The sequence below is a fragment of the Humulus lupulus genome, chromosome 8 (assembly GCF_963169125.1).
Source record: "Humulus lupulus chromosome 8, drHumLupu1.1, whole genome shotgun sequence".
NCBI lineage: Eukaryota > Viridiplantae > Streptophyta > Magnoliopsida > Rosales > Cannabaceae > Humulus > Humulus lupulus.
The window spans coordinates 3,280,522-3,293,565 of NC_084800.1; the positions used below are offsets into that span (position 1 = coordinate 3,280,522).

The 13,044-nt window shown below is 30.1% G+C and overlaps 1 protein-coding gene across 4 annotated transcripts; it reads right to left on the reverse strand.

Moving 5' to 3' along the window:
- Window positions 1-8,721: 8,721 nt before the first annotated feature.
- On the reverse strand, window positions 8,722-12,393 carry LOC133794179 (equilibrative nucleotide transporter 3-like). 4 transcript variants are annotated; one of them, XM_062231384.1, is made up of 10 exons: window positions 12,245-12,393; window positions 11,482-11,593; window positions 11,278-11,382; window positions 10,862-11,017; window positions 10,618-10,761; window positions 10,435-10,540; window positions 10,146-10,309; window positions 9,877-10,040; window positions 9,528-9,786; window positions 8,722-9,018 (listed from the first exon to the last, which is right to left on the reverse strand). In XM_062231384.1, the coding sequence occupies exons 2-10, from the start codon at window positions 11,527-11,529 to the stop codon at window positions 8,908-8,910; spliced, it is 1,257 nt and encodes a 418-aa protein (XP_062087368.1). In that variant the 5' UTR covers window positions 11,530-11,593; window positions 12,245-12,393; the 3' UTR covers window positions 8,722-8,907. The 4 variants fall into 4 exon arrangements, with proteins under 4 accessions (XP_062087368.1, XP_062087367.1, XP_062087365.1 ...); XM_062231383.1 differs by lacking the exon at window positions 12,245-12,393 and adding an exon at window positions 11,923-12,025; XM_062231381.1 differs by lacking the exon at window positions 12,245-12,393 and adding an exon at window positions 11,770-11,916.
- Between the last annotated feature and the right edge of the window lie 651 nt (window positions 12,394-13,044).

The window sequence follows — 13,044 nt, forward strand, 5'->3', positions numbered from 1 at the left end:
CTCAATCGGAGGTAATTCAAGTTTTAAGTTTTTAAAGTTTTTTAAGCTTGAATTGGACTTTGTGTTTTGATGAGTTTTTGTTAGATTTGAGACTTGGGTTTTGTTGGTTTTGGATCATGGGGATGTTTGGGAACTTTTATTTTTGAGTTTGAAGATGTTTGGATATGTTTTTGGGAGGTTTTACAAAGTTAAAGTCGAGGAAAAATGGCTAGTCCGAGGTTGGGCTGCGACCCTGTTCTTGGGCACCGCGGCCCAAGCTCAATGAAGCAGGTGGAAGGATTTTGTGAGCTCTTGAGGGTCGCGGCACTGGGTATAGGGCGCTGCGACACTTGCCCCTGGTGGTTCTGTTTTGGCTGGGGGCCGCAGCTCAGTGAGTTGGGGCCGCAGCGCTTGAGGGTATTTATGGCCAAAATTATGTTTTAAGCTTGGGAACTCAAACCTTAGGCCTCGGGATCATTCCTACTACCCGGTTTAGTGGGGTTTGATGTCTTGGAGGCTAGGTCTTAGTTCCGGGATTTGTGACGCCCCACGTCACTATGGCTGCTTTCTGGAATGACAACTGGCCCTACAAACCAACACGAGTCTTTTTAGCGTGCTTTGTCCTCACTCACATGCTTCCTAGGAAAACTTCCCAAGAGGTCACCCATCCCTAGATTACCCCAGGTCAAGCACACTTAACTTTGGAGTTCTCAAGTGATGGGCTACAGAAAAGAAGATGCATCTTGCTGATATAGGTAGTACCCATCAATCCATTTAAGCCTTCTTCAACTGTGTAGTCCCATACCTACACAGTCTTAGAATCATCACATTTGACATTCCCTAGGCGGTGTGGGATTGCACAGCTTAACCGGTCTTTCCCCTTACGGATCATGGGATTATGACTGTCACACGATTGGTTTTAGAACTTGAACTTATTGGATCACCGTTTGTGGTTGTGACTAGGTTATCACTAAAGGCTTGGAATCGGGATCGTGTTTATGGCTTGTTTATTGGTAACCTGTGCTTGGACCAAAGGTAAGAAAATTGCACCCTATATATATGACATGCATGGCTATCCTTGATGCACGTTGGATGTTTAAATGTGACATGCATGGTTATTCTTGATGCATGTTGGATGATTAAATGTGACATGCATGGTTATTGTTGAGGCATGTCAAGTGATTAAATGTGATGCATGTGTTGCACGAGAAACATGTGATTAGGGCATGCTACGAATATTGAATATGAGATTGTTCAGAGCTTGAGCCTCTGTGTTTATGCATGATCCTAATTATGCTAGCAAGTGTTAAGTAAGCATGTTGAATGCCATATATTCAGATATTTGACGTATGATATATGTTTGGTAGCATTGCTTACTTGTGTATGGCACTGACTATTCAGATTCGGCACTGGTCGCGTATTACTGACCTAAGAGTCAGAAACGGCATGAGCGTCATGAACGCAGAGCCGATAAAAGATTAGATCTAATCGACATCAGCATTGAATGACTCATATGGGGTATTAATGCTGGACCGACCCTAAGTTCGATGAAAATTATAAGCGCTTGACTAGTCTAGGACTAGTTACTCAAAGCCAGGGCCAAAGGCTTAAGTGACTGTTTGTCACATGGCTAGGGAGCGGAATCCCATGGATGTGACTCTATGGTCACTCGGTAGGATTATGTTGGTGACTATTCATCAAATACGTACCTTATTTAAGGTAGTGAATGATCACTTATCTATAAAGCCCGGTGACCTTATCGTCACATGGCTAATGGGAACGGAACCCATCTTAGTGACTATTACAACTGTCACTCATCTATTTGGGCTAAAAGCCCTGGATGATTATTATGATCATCGGTTGATGTTGTATATTCATCATTACGTGAACTCATTTGCCTGCTTGAATATGGCTGTATTCGCTAGGCGTGTGCCTTATGATTTGATGACATGTTATTACTGTTCATGAGCATATTGAGTTTTCTTGCTGGGCTTCGGCTCACGGGTGCTATGTGATGCAGGTAAAGACAAAAGAAAGCTGGATCATCCTTGAGTTGGAAAGCTTAGGTGACGATGTGTACATATGCGGCTGCTCGACCGCCACGGCCGAGGTTTGAAAGAGGAACTAAGGTTAAACCCTGTTTTGCCGCTTAGATCGGCTGGTTGTAAATATTTTATTGTAATAGACTTTTAAATTATATTTTTGGGATCCCAATGTATACAGTAAACGTTCTAATGAAACGTTACATCTTAACCGAAATTTTTAATCCCTAAACCGCTAATCATACTTAGTTACACGATTATGGCCAAATGACTCGATTAGCGAGTTTAGCACTGTTTGCAATGTGCACCGTAACGGTCCCTGGAGTCTAGGGCATTACATTAACACTCATTCTTTTACTTTATGCAATGCTAATAGTGTCTTAGAGCAATGAGAATGGGTTACTTATAATAGCTAAAATTATAAAATTTAGCTCAAAATCATAAAAAAACACAATCCATTGGATGAGCTAAACCACTCCTCTATTTTAGCTCATCATATTTTCAACTTCACATGTAGCTAATGCTTACTTCTCCTTCAAACATTTTTTATTATTATTTTAGTCATTTTTGTTATTTCTCTTTCTAAATTAATTATTTATTTATTCTCTTATCTTATTTTTCTATTATTTTAATTAATAAAGATATTTAAAAATATAATATTTAAATAATGTATAGAGAAAATATAAAGAAGTTGATGTATGGTATAGTGTAAAAGTTTAAGGTAAAATAGAAAAAAAAAATTGGGTTTTAATAAGATAATTTGAATGATAGAGTAGAACATCCATTGAGTGCTCATACTATCATTGCAATTGAAAATAAGGAACTTTTTAAAAATATAAATTTTTTTATAGATAATATATAAAACTATGGCTTAATTATATTTTGTACCTTTCTAAACTTAATTTTTAAAAAGGTTATCACTTTTTTAATCACTTAATTTCATATTTTCTCCTAAAATCATACAAAAAAACTTTCTAATATTGAAAAAAAAAACTATAAAAACAAATAACCAATGTAAGTTCCCATAACAAAAAAAAAATTAAGTAGCAAAAAAAAGCCATATGTAGTGTAATTTCCACTAATGTAATATCCTAAAGGAATACTCAATTTAAATAACTAAGCTTGAGACATATAGACGCACAACACCATCCATTGAACTCTAATGACCCATTAGGATGAAATTACATTTTATATAGGATATTTAATAGAGTGTGCAAAAATATGGCTTTTTTAAAAATAAAGTTAATCTATGACTTTTTTTTTTAAGAATTTTCACTTATATGGATTTATTTTCCTATATTTTTGTATAAAAGTTAGTTTTATGCCATAGTTTTACTCTTAGTCAAGTTTTATTAATTTGGAAGGGTATGTTTGTAATTTGATTTTTATTTTTTTTACCTTATTTGTTTTTTTTATATTATTTTTATATTACTAATTTTATATTAAATTTTACTTTGGTCGTTTTTCAATTTTTTTTAATATGAAATGTGTTTAAAATGATTTTTTATTTATTAGAAATATTTTTTCCTTTTTTTAGTTTGTATGTTTCTTTTTTCAAATCCTGAATAAGGTAATCAGTTACTTTATTGATCTTTAACAGTTATGTAAAAAAAAAAAAATTCTAGTGCTAGGTTAAATAACATGTACTAGGAGGGGTAACCAGTTATCCTGAAAGGAGTAACTTTCTGCCATAAAAGGGGTGACGGGTTACTCATATTAAATATGAAAAGAAACATCAAATTTGAAGGAAAAAAATGAAGAACACTTCATTAAAAAAGGAAGAAGAAATAACTATGATTTTAATAACATAGGTAATCAGCTACCATAAAGAACCCATAAATATGCACACACATTAGAACATGAAGATAATCAGTTACTCCCATAAATATACACACAAAGAACGTGAAGGTAACCAGGTACTACCAAATATATACACAGAAAGAACGGGAAGGTAAACAGTTACCACAAATTTGAAGATAAAAAAAAAAAATCAGATCCACCCCCTTTCCCTTCTCTCCCATTTTCTTTATTTTTTTTTCTAGATTTGAATGTTCCCATCAGAGTAATTGGTTACCCATTCACGTTTTCATATTTTTATTAGTTTTCTTTCCAAATTTTGGTGTTCCTATAAGGACTACAGTAAAAAGAAAACGCTGAAAAAAATTATTTGATTTTTTTTACATATAATGGAAAAAAAACTATAAAAGAAATTACAATAATAAATAAAAAATAGTAAAATAATTATGTAATGTTAAAATATGTGTGGAAAAAAGGAAAAAAATAGAATCAGAAAAGAATAAGTAAAAAAATGAAGAAAAAAAAAAGGAAAAAAACTTAGGAAAGAAAAATAAAAAATATGAAGAAAAAAAAACGAAAACAAAAGAGATGATGAAGGAAAAAAAAACAGATAAATGAATAAAAATGAAAAGAAGAAGAAGAAAAATAATGGAAAGAAAAAAAATATGAATGAAAAAATTGGTAGAAAAAAATGAACAAAAAAAAGCTCATATGTGTGAAAAAAGAAAAAAATAGAAGGAGAAAATAATAAATACAAAAATAGAGAAAAAATAGAAGGAAAAAAATGAAAAAATATGAACAAAAAATAAAACAATACAAATGAAATAAAAAAAATAGATAAATGAAGAAGAAAAATAATAATAATGGAAAAATGGAAAGAAAAAAAAAAGAATGAAGGAGAAAATTTGTAGAAAAAAAAAAGAAAAAGAAAAAAATAGAAGAAAAAATAAGTAAGGAAAAAACAAAATAACTGAAAAAATAATTACAAAATGAAGGAAAAAACAAATAAAATTAATTTTAAAATAAAAAAAAACATGACAATGATAAAAAATGTGGCAGTTCTATATTTTAGTTAACTACTAATTGTGTTTTTCATACTTTAATTTTTTATTTAATAAATTTTCTTATACGAATTAAAAAAATATATAATTATCATATTTTTTTACATTGATGGTATAAAAACTATATTTTTGAAAAATTCCCTTAATTTAGAGTAGTCCACCAATTTTGTAATACAAACCCATATAGCCCAATACTATTATTATGTACGAGTAATGATATGTACACCCAAAATATGCACTCAAACATTACAGACAGTGACGTGTCATTGCTTTTTAAAACAGTGGGTCTCAATTTTAATAAATGTGATTGGTTAGGCTAAACTGTCACATCTGTGTGTAATGTTTGAGTGTACACATATCATTACTCTATTATGTACATTGGTAATAATTAAATAAGGGAAACTTACAACTATACCTTAATACGGGAAAAAAATTCAAAAAATACGGTTAATGAAAATATTTACATATATACGGTAGAAAGTTGTATACATAGGAGATGTTAATCCGAAAAAGTAACTCAGTTGACAAATAATTCTACATTAATCGGCTATATACTCCAAGCTTGCTACACAAAATAAAAACAAAGAAATGAATTTTTGATTTTCAATAAAATATAATTACTAACATTAATAAAAAAAAAATTGTAAATATATAATGATATGAATTTAAATATATTAATTAAATAATTTTTTATGAAATTCGTTATATTTTAAAAAAAAAACCATTTAATGATAATAAATATTTTCTTATATATAAAGTAATAAAAACTTTGTAAGATAATAATTAAAAAAATCATTAAAATGGAAATAAGTTGTAACAAAAAATAAATATAACAAAGTGAATGGAAAATCAAATTATAAATAAGTAGTTACAAAAATATGAAAAAGCAATAACATAATTGTTGATAGTAAATCCTATAAAATTTTGAAAGTATTACTAACCTAAATTTACAAAATTGATAGTAATTAATCTTGTAATTGAGCAATATATTTATAACACATGTCACAAAATTATTAGTGATTACTTCAATAACCCTTTAAAATAATTAATAACTCATGTTTACAAAATTGTTAGCAACTAATCTAATCATAATTAACATTTTAGTAATCATTTGGTAATTCATCATTACAAGCTTAACTCATTGTTACCAAATTGATAACTCATTGTTACAAACTTATAATTAATTGTTACGAAATTGGAAACTCGTTGTTATTAATTTGGAACTTATTTTTACGACCTCATAACTCATTGTTATAATATTAGTAACTCTTCCTTGTAAAAATATTTAAATTATATAAAGTTTATAGTAATACTTTTCTGTGTAGTTACAAAATTGTAACCAAAGTTTACAGAAAATATTTACTTTTCCATATTGTTACAATATTGTAACCAAAAGTTACGAAAATCCTAATAGTTATATAAAACAACTTAAACAATATGATTGAATATCCAAAAGTTTACAAATTGAATCAAATCCAATTGTAATTGAATATCCAATTTTTTATTATTGGATTGATTCGGGGTAATTGGATTGGTTTGGATCTTGAGCAACCCTAAACAATATGATAGAGAAATGCTAAATAAGAACTTACATGTTACAAACATGTAACAAGCTTTTACAGACAACGACAACTATGAATTTACATGTTACAAACCTGTAACATGCTTTTATAGATGCGTAAACCAATTACATAAAAACATTTTTGTAAACAATATTTATAAATATATAACCAAGTTTTACAGATTTGTAACACAAGTTTTATATTTTTGTAGACAACATTTATAGAATAATTCCTTGCTAATTTTTTTTTATTTTGTAACAATGGTTTACATAACTAATTTTATAACTAAAAAAATTATATTTGTGACTAATATTTTCAAAAAGTAAGTTGTAAATTTAGTTAACCTATTTGTAACAAAAATATATAAAACTAAGTTTGTAACTAAAAGAATATTATAATTAGTATATACAAAAATGTTAAATTGCATTGAACAAGAAACATATATATATATATATTTTTTTTTTAAAATTGTAACAATTAATAAAAAAATAGATTATATTGATTAAATATATAATATTTTATGTAAGTATTATACTAATAAAGTATAATATTTATTTAATATTAATAATTATATTTTAAATATTTATAAGTAAAATAAATTTATTTGTAATTATTATTATTATTATCATACCAAAAGTATCTATGAACTAATGACTGAAGAGAAAAAGACATAAAAAAAACAGTAGTGTAAAAGATGGAAAAAAAAAGAGTAAGATAGGTAGGATATTATCATATATATATATATATGTATAAATATATATTATTTATTTTAAAGTTTATAAAGAGCCAGTTAGCAAACAAAAATTATTTAGTTAGAGCTATTTTATAAATATATAGACACTATTTATATATGAATAATATATTAGTTTGAGGATTGGTCTTGGCGCAAATAAATTTTGAGAGAAAAGATGTGTTATATGGCACGTAAGAACAAATTTTACCGTAAAATGTATAATTATTTTAGTTTACCGTAAAAAGTGAATTTTTTTTTAAATTACGGTGCCGGATGTAATTATCCCATAAAATAACACTAGCTGTGAAGTTATGTGATGCAAATCAAGGGTTTATGTGCTCTTCATAATCATCATAGACTTGGTCCTCCAAAGGTGAAAGGAGAAGTGTCAAATGATCTACTAAACTTGACTAATGGACCATTACAAGACTTATAGCTAAATGGTTTAAAGAAATTCTAAATGGGCTAATTCAACAAGTATAATTATCTATTTCTTTATGCGTGCGCAGTTTAGGCCAAAACTAAAGTCAAGAGAGCTCAATACACATTATCAAGATTCTAGAAGACCATTTTTGAAGAGAATACAAGTCATATGTCTTGAAATATATAAAATCATCTTATTTAAGTCTATTCACACCTTGAGAAAACTTCAACAACTTCCAACACAAGGGTGCACATTTTTCCTTATTAATTATTTTAGGTCTTGTTTCAATGTTTTTAGTTGTACATTCATTGTAGTTTTATGGTTTCAAGTCAAATTCGTGTGTGAATCTTAATTTGGGTTTTAATTGTCATTTATTACTTTGTGTAAGGGGTGCACAAATTTTCCTATAAATATGGCCAGTATTGCATATTTGAATCAATTAATTAAATTAAGAGAATTTTTTAGTTAGTTATTTTGTGTGATTCTTTGTTCTTGGGAAAATTTTGAACTTATCAAGATTATTTGTTGATTTAGCAACTAGACTTATTATTTAGATTATAAAGTGTATTTCATAAGAATCTTGGTGTGACGTCTTCACATTTTGTAATTTTTGGTTCTTATCTCTTTATTCTTGGTTCTCAACTTATTTGTTATTTTCCATATATTGTTATTGGGTTTCACTATGCGTGTACTAAAAATTGGAGAGGTAGTCTTCCCGAGAACTCTTGTCTTGCTCTTGTTTCTACGTGTTTGTAGGTTCAAAGAATGGAATAACACAAAATAACTACTGATGAGGATTCATAACCAAGATTACGAGGTAATTGTATTCACTTAAACTAATCTTGATGCCTTAATAAGAAGATATAACTGTAAATTTATTAAGCATAATTGTTGACGATCATAAATTTGACTAGTGATGTGGTGCTCACAATATTTCTAACAACAATATGAACATAAGAGAATTATTTTGAGCCGAAATAAATCTTTTGTACAAGTCATTACTACCCTTTAAAATATATAAATACATATAAGAAGGTACACTGGTCAATTAACTACAGCGTATTAAGTGCATCAAATTTTTGACTTATGTGGTTCAATTCATATTTCATTTAACGCAAATAGCTATGGTAATCAAGCTTGAAATTATTGAAATCACTACATTCCTTGTAAGATTAATGAAAAACATACCACAAACAATAGATGCCTTAACTAAAACTTGAAACTTCGACTACTACTACCCACCAAGTGTTTCCCAGTTTATGCTAGATCATGTACAATTTTGTCTAGAAAACACTTAATTATGCTCTCCTTAGAATGAGCCATTGCCAATGATCCATAACCAATCAAGCGCAACACCTGAAAATATTCCTCCAAGAAGAAACACCACAAGAATATTTCCCAAAGCATTTTGCTCAGGTCCCTGTAAAATTCAATCAAGAAACCCAATTAAAAAAAATCATTATTTAGTGCTTATATTATATAAAGATGAGAATTTACTCATTTGGTACCCTATGTTTTTGCAAAGTATCATTTTGGTACTCTCTGTTTTCAATAATGCTCATATGATACTCTGTATTTTAAAATTATACATATTTGATACCCTAGATTCAGATTTGATAGATAAAATTTTGTCAATATGATCAAACTGTCATTAGTTATATGTAATTAAGTAATTAAGTTTAAATTTGGAACTTACATAATTGACAGTAGTTTGATTAAATTGGTAAAATTTTATTAACTAAATTTGAGTTTATGGTACCAAATATGTACGATTTTAAAATACAGGTACTATATGAGCATTATTGAAAACAGAGGGTACCAAAATGATACTTTTGCAAAAACTCAGAGTAACAAATAGTTACCTACCCTAAAAAGATAAACTTACTCAACCAACACAAGTAGTAAACTAAAAAATGTTTGAGTACCAACCTTGTAACCTTTAGGTGCTGCAGTAAGAACACAAACAGTGAGGTAACCATTGGTTAACCCCAACAAAGAGATGAGCATTATCATCCATCCCTGGTCACCATATTTTGCAGTGAAATAAAACGCAGGAACGAACAAGAATCGACTAACAACAGCAATCAAAATTCCCTTCCTCGATTCCATTTTCAAACACTTCACAAGAGGAATGTATCTCGATATGAAGTCCAACAAGTTGTACATTGCCACTAGTACAAGTGGATACCTGGACCATTACCAAATTCCAACCAAGTTGAATTTTCAATAAATAATACTAGCAGAATTATAAATAAAATAAAATGTCATGAGCTGTTACCATGATCCCAAGTTGTGTGTTCCGGTATTTTCATACAAGAAACCAGGAAAAATGGACAAAGTCAACACATAAATTAGGAACAAGTCCAGCGCGTAATCGATGTTCTGTAAGATTAGTTGCTTATTGCTCAAACGTTGTGAGAATTTGGATTCATCTCGATCAATCTGTACAGGTTTATAAATTAGGACTCTATGATGAGTTTTAAAGGATTTGTTTGAGAAAATTCGAAAGATACTCAGTAAAGAAGCAATAGATAGAACAATACATACTTCCTGGTCATCTCCAGCAGCTGCGAGATCAGCTGCCACAGTTTTTGATCCTTCTGAGGCTGCTTTCTTGCGGAAGTACCTCACAATTGGCAGTTTAGGGAACACAAATGCGTATAAAAGAATGCACAGGAACTCGAAGAAGCTGGCGATTGCTAAAAATAACACTGCAAAATTAAAAAGGCTTATGAATTGAGATTTTGACTCAGAATAAACATAACATAACATAACATAACATGTATCTCATTGTCATTGTCTTAGAGTCGCATATTCATGAATTGAGTTTACTTACAAGTTCCTTTGCGAAGGCCATGCTCAGTTTTTTCCATGGCTGCTTTAGTGACTAACCTCAAGACAGAGGTCAGAACACCTGATCCAGCCAATCCAGCAAAAAATGACTGCACTAAGATCATCAAAATAAGAAGGCTAAACAGAAACAATTAAGGAGCACAAGTAGTTTGACTCAAAGAATAACCTGCATGAATTCGGGTAGCATGAAAGCCAGGTCTCCCACCATTCCACCTTGAACATGTGCATCTGCAATCCCAAAGGCAGCAACGAGTACACATATTCCTACATAAGGCCCAACTCCTCCCCTCCCGCTTGTGGCCAAGTCAACCTGTTATGTAAAAGTCAAACTAAGCTCAAATTCACTGTAATAGAAACCATGAGAAGGGTCTCCTTTCCAACATGCGCCAAGTAAAGAGTTGAGTACTTACAACTATGAGGAGGAAGGTACTTGTGAAGAAGAGGGTGTAACCAAACAAATTCCTCTTTCTGGTATTGATTTTGGCCTCATTGTATGCTAGTATTGCCATTGTCCCAACAGCGAAGGGTTGATAAACAAGGGTAAGTACCCGAGAAGGATGGTAGTCCTTGCAAGTAAATTATTGTAAAAGTCAACCTTTTAAACTAAGAAAACCACATTATAAACTCAGATGTGTTTACTGCAGTCTAAACAAAACAGAACCCAATATGCCGACAACAACAAATAAGTTTGAAAAGATTGAAATAGATACAAAGAGCAGTTTTTTGCCCTATTTTTCAGAGGTCAAAACTGTGAGATTGATTTTCAACAATAGTATATTATAAAGAGAGCATTAAAGTTGAATTTAGCTATGAACATAACACTTACTGGAAATAATGCATAATAGTAGTCTGCAATGGTGAGCATACTATTCCAAGAAACAAGGGAACCCAATCCCAGAACCCAACAAACTAGAATCGCTATACTCTTCCCCTGCTCATCCAAAAATGACCAAGTTTATATAAAATTAAGAGAATGATTTCATTACCTTACAGTAGAAATTCAAATTCAAATTCAAATTCAAACACCAACCTCATGCCTCACGTTCACAGCAACCCCAGATTCATCAGCAATTGTCATGACTCTTCTGCTCCCAAGCTATATTAGTCACAGGACACTGCTTCACTTTATACGAACCTCCAAACTATTAATAGAGCAAAAAGAAAACAAAAATTATACATCTGTTGAAGCCACTTTGAAATCTGAAAGCTAAAAAAAATGCAGTGAAACTATTTCATTGAATATTAACAGAAGCGCCGTACTTTATGCCCAAAAAGTACAAATACAACATTTATATATATTATGATGAATTTTATGTGCCTCTTTTTAGGATAGGGTGAGCTGCAAAGAAAAACAGCAAGTGTGGGTTGAGAAATTCCAAGCCAAAGAAACAGAAGAAGAAAAAAAAATCATCATTTTTTAGGTGTGGTCGATGAAAAAAGACCGGTGGCTAAAAGTTGAACATGACCCAACCTTTTGAAAAGCCAAGTGTAGCCCAGACCAGAGAATCTTTTTGAATCATTGAATGAATATTAATAGTATATATACATAGTATTCTATTATGTAATCTCTCATCATTAAATTTAAGCTAACAAAGCTACATAGCTATATATTTCTAAAAGCGGCATTCACACGGAAGAAACAGCTCAATATGACAAATCAACAAAAACCAAATAAATTGTCAACGCTTTCGCTATCTTCTCAAAAATGATATCACATTAATGGGAATTTTGAGCAGAATAGGCTAAGATGAATTAAATGAAAGAAAAGAGAAAAATACAATTACGATACTTACTCCGGCCCGGAATTATGCCATTTTTTCCAGTCGTCCACTGGTTTATTTTGCTGCCAAAGAGGGACTGGGACACGAAGAGAGTGAGAGTAGACTTATTATTCCTTATATAATGTGGCTGTGAGTGACAAGTAAACTTGTTAGAGATCAGATCCGTGAATTTAGAATTCTGTTCCAATTGAAGAAGATTCATAATATTATACTTGTATATTATTGTTCTCTTGATTCAGATTCACGTTATGTACAAAACGTGTTCGTTTTACTTCTTTTTTATATTTGATTATTTTATCAACATTTATATCATTCCACCCTTTTTTTATTTTATTTTAGTTTCAGTGGAAATGAAACCATGTTTCAAAATATATTGGTAAGTAAAGAAGTGGGAATCAAATCTAGCTTTTCCAAATTTGGTAGGCCTATTGGTTTTGATGTATTTTTTTTTTAGGGTTTATATGGGTAGTCCTAATTTTTCTAAAATATATTGCTTAGTTCTTTAAACTTGATTTTGTATCGTACCAAACTTATTAAATGTTTATTGCATGAATTCTTTTACTTAGAAAATAGTTTACAGAATATGCAATAAAAATTGATTTATGATCCAATTAATTACAAAAAAAAAAAATTAACTAAGTTATAAATTATTTTTTTCTAAGTCATAAATTATTTTTTGCTACATATTTTGTAAATAATTTTTCAATTAAAAAAAGCTATATGATACATATTTAGTAAGTTTAGAAAGCTAAGTGATACAAAATAAAATTAAGGACTAAAGTAATACTTTTAATAAGAATTAGGAACCTCTA

Bases quoted from the DNA above. Each gene is read 5' to 3' on its own strand.
- LOC133794179 (XM_062231384.1), bottom strand. From the start codon at position 11,529: ATGACAATTGCTGATGAATCTGGGGTTGCTGTGAACGTGAGGCATGAG. The intron at 10,762-10,861 runs GTAAGTACTCAA...TTTACATAACAG, and splicing joins GTACCTTCCTCCTCATAGTT to GTTGACTTGGCCACAAGCGG. The intron at 10,041-10,145 runs GTATGTATTGTT...AAACCTGTACAG, and splicing joins CTGCTGGAGATGACCAGGAA to ATTGATCGAGATGAATCCAA.